This window comes from Pseudomyrmex gracilis, unplaced genomic scaffold (genome assembly GCF_002006095.1).
Source record: "Pseudomyrmex gracilis isolate BER0280 unplaced genomic scaffold, ASM200609v1 scaffold_0, whole genome shotgun sequence".
Lineage (NCBI taxonomy): Eukaryota > Metazoa > Arthropoda > Insecta > Hymenoptera > Formicidae > Pseudomyrmex > Pseudomyrmex gracilis.
The window spans coordinates 5,437-8,193 of record NW_018020584.1 but is presented as its reverse complement, the minus strand read 5'-3'; the positions used below and the strand labels follow the sequence as shown (position 1 = coordinate 8,193).

Below are 2,757 nucleotides of genomic sequence, written 5' to 3'. Positions count from 1 at the left end.
AGAGCAGTTACATTATCGACACGACGTAGTTGTGGACAACCGATTGCTACTAGTTAGTTCGCACGGCGCTCGTTGGCGCTACGAGCAACCGCCCCGCTTGCCCCCCGATCCCCGCGCCTATTCCGCGATTCAGTGACGCGTTGTGTACATAGCAAAGCCAACAAACAGCTCTTTCTGCACTTTTTGCGAGAAGATAAAGGCTCGGAATATATGACAGATGCAACCATGGATGCAACCAAACAAATGACCAATTTCACTGTCAAACGGCGCTACGATCATGATGTCAGATCGAATCAGGATACTTTCCGAGGTCACACACCGAGTGTCGCCACCGTATATAGTGTGCGTCAAGAGGTGCGGTATTTATTGGTTTACGACGTTTTAGCCGCGACCGTCATCTCGGAGTATAAGTGTGTTTCGCCGGGATAAACTGTCAGTGGAATCGGAATCATGCTCGGACGTCTACCCGCGTGCGTCATCGACGTGGGCACAGGGTAAGTACAACTCCTGGAGCGGCAAAACAACCGAACGACTTAGGACTTAGGGTGGAGTCGATTAGGTTAGGTTAAGTTAGGAAGCGACTAATCTGTCACCCGATATAACAAGCACTACTTCAGATAATTGTTTTACAAACCGCGCCTTCTCGATGATTCATGTACATATATGTCGCATTTCTCGTACCAGACATTTGTAATTTATGTTAAAATGAATTATATCAAACTTGTATTTGAATATTCGCCACCCACATATAGTAGTTAAACAGGCTTGATATCTTTCTCTGCGTAGATTAGATATTGTTAATATCTTTAATTGTTCTATAGATACACGAAATTAGGATTCGCGGGTAACAAAGAGCCGCAGCTGACCATACCGTCGGCGATTGCCATCAAAGAGACTGCTAAAGTTGGTGACAATAATGCAAGGAGAATTACAAAGGGTGTAGAAGATTTGGACGCTTATATCGGAGATGAAGCTTTTGAAGCCACTGGATATTCAGTTAAAGTACTTATCTGTCTCGCAGTTATTTTTTTGAAGTAATATTCAATGATACATAAACTTAATAAAGTTTTTATTTTTTTTTAACTTGCAGTATCCTGTGAGGCATGGACTCGTGGAAGATTGGGATTTAATGGAAAAATTTCTGCAACAATGCATTTTCAAATACCTCAGATCGGAACCCGAAGATCATTATTTTCTGTTAACGGAACCACCTTTGAACACTCCGGAAAATCGCGAATATACAGCAGAAATCATGTTTGAATCATTTAATGTACCTGGTCTCTACATAGCTGTTCAAGCTGTCCTTGCCTTAGCAGCTTCATGGACAGCCAAGAATGTAGAAGACCGTACCTTAACAGGAGTTGTTGTTGATAGTGGAGATGGTGTAACTCATGTAATTCCAGTAGTATGTATCAAAAAATTTATATTAGAATTCTACTTTTAAGATAGAATGATGACAATACGTTGCATTTTTATAGGCAGAAGGATTCGTTATAGGAAGTTGTATAAAGCACATTCCCATTGCTGGTCGTGATATTACATATTTTATACAAAGTCTGCTGAGGGAACGAGAGATCGGAATACCACCCGAGCAGTCTCTAGAAACGGCCAAATCGATTAAAGAAAAATATTGTTATATATGTCCAGATATATCAAAAGAGTTTGCCAAATACGATAGCGATCCCTCTAAAATTAAGAAATATGAAGGCATTAACAATATTACTAAACAACCTTTTGTTGTGGATGTCGGATACGAAAGATTTCTTGGACCGGAAATATTTTTTCATCCTGAAGTAAATTATCGTTGCTATATTATTTTTGATTTGCGTAATCACACAATGATCATTTTCTGTATAAATTTTTTTTCAGTTTTCGAATCCAGATTTTACGACACCGCTCAACGAAATCGTTGATGACGTAATTCAAAACTGCCCAATTGATGTAAGGAGACCATTATACAGTAATATTGTATTATCGGGAGGTTCTACCATGTTCAAAGACTTTGGTAGACGACTGCAACGCGATATCAAAAAGATCGTCGATACACGACTCAAGCTCAGTGAAACATTAAGCGGCAGTCATATTACGGTAAATACAACGAATGATAATGACAATTTTTTTAATAAACTGCACGTACACATACATTCATAAGTATATACACACTTATATAAATTTATTTATTATATTTTCTAGCCGAAACCAATAGATGTCCGTGTAATATCGCATCATAAACAGCGTTGCGCTGTTTGGTACGGCGGAGCGTTACTAGCCAGTGATCCGGAATTTTACACAGTCTGTCACACAAAGAAGGCTTACCAGGAATATGGCCCTGGAATTTGTCGTTACAATCCCGTGTTTCACAGTATGGTTTAAAGAAATAATAAACGAAATGAACACGTCGATTAAAAATCATTTTCAATAAATATTGTTGTCACTTATAAATGTAAGATTTTGTCGTGCAACTTCTTTTTATATGGTGCTAATTGCAATTATTAAAACTTAATCGAATATTTTGCTGTTAACAAAAAGATTTAATTTCTCTACTTAAAATCACAGACACTTCAACCTGATTAAATATAAAAATTAATGAAGAGTGATTTTCTGGTCTTTTTTGTATTTAATACAATACGTTCATAATATACGGCATGTGTACATATAAGAGTACATGAATACATATACAGAATTGTATACTTTTATTTGTTGCAATATACGTATGTGATCTTATTTACAAATTGTTAAAAACTGATTTTTATATAT

General features: G+C 37.3%; 1 protein-coding gene across 1 annotated transcript; it reads left to right on the top strand.

Moving 5' to 3' along the window:
* Positions 1-386: 386 nt before the first annotated feature.
* On the top strand, positions 387-2,510 carry LOC109863823 (actin-related protein 3). The gene is made up of 6 exons (XM_020444419.1): positions 387-494; positions 822-1,002; positions 1,091-1,405; positions 1,479-1,793; positions 1,870-2,088; positions 2,194-2,510. The coding sequence occupies exons 1-6, from the start codon at positions 451-453 to the stop codon at positions 2,371-2,373; spliced, it is 1,254 nt and encodes a 417-aa protein (XP_020300008.1). The 5' UTR covers positions 387-450; the 3' UTR covers positions 2,374-2,510.
* The last annotated feature ends 247 nt before the right edge of the window (positions 2,511-2,757 follow it).

Excerpts from the sequence above, each read along its gene's own strand:
- LOC109863823 (XM_020444419.1), top strand. The coding sequence starts at position 451 with ATGCTCGGACGTCTACCCGCGTGCGTCATCGACGTGGGCACAGG. Across the intron at positions 495-821 it reads GTCATCGACGTGGGCACAGG|ATACACGAAATTAGGATTCG; the intron begins GTAAGTACAACT and ends ATTGTTCTATAG. Across the intron at positions 1,794-1,869 it reads AAATATTTTTTCATCCTGAA|TTTTCGAATCCAGATTTTAC; the intron begins GTAAATTATCGT and ends ATTTTTTTTCAG.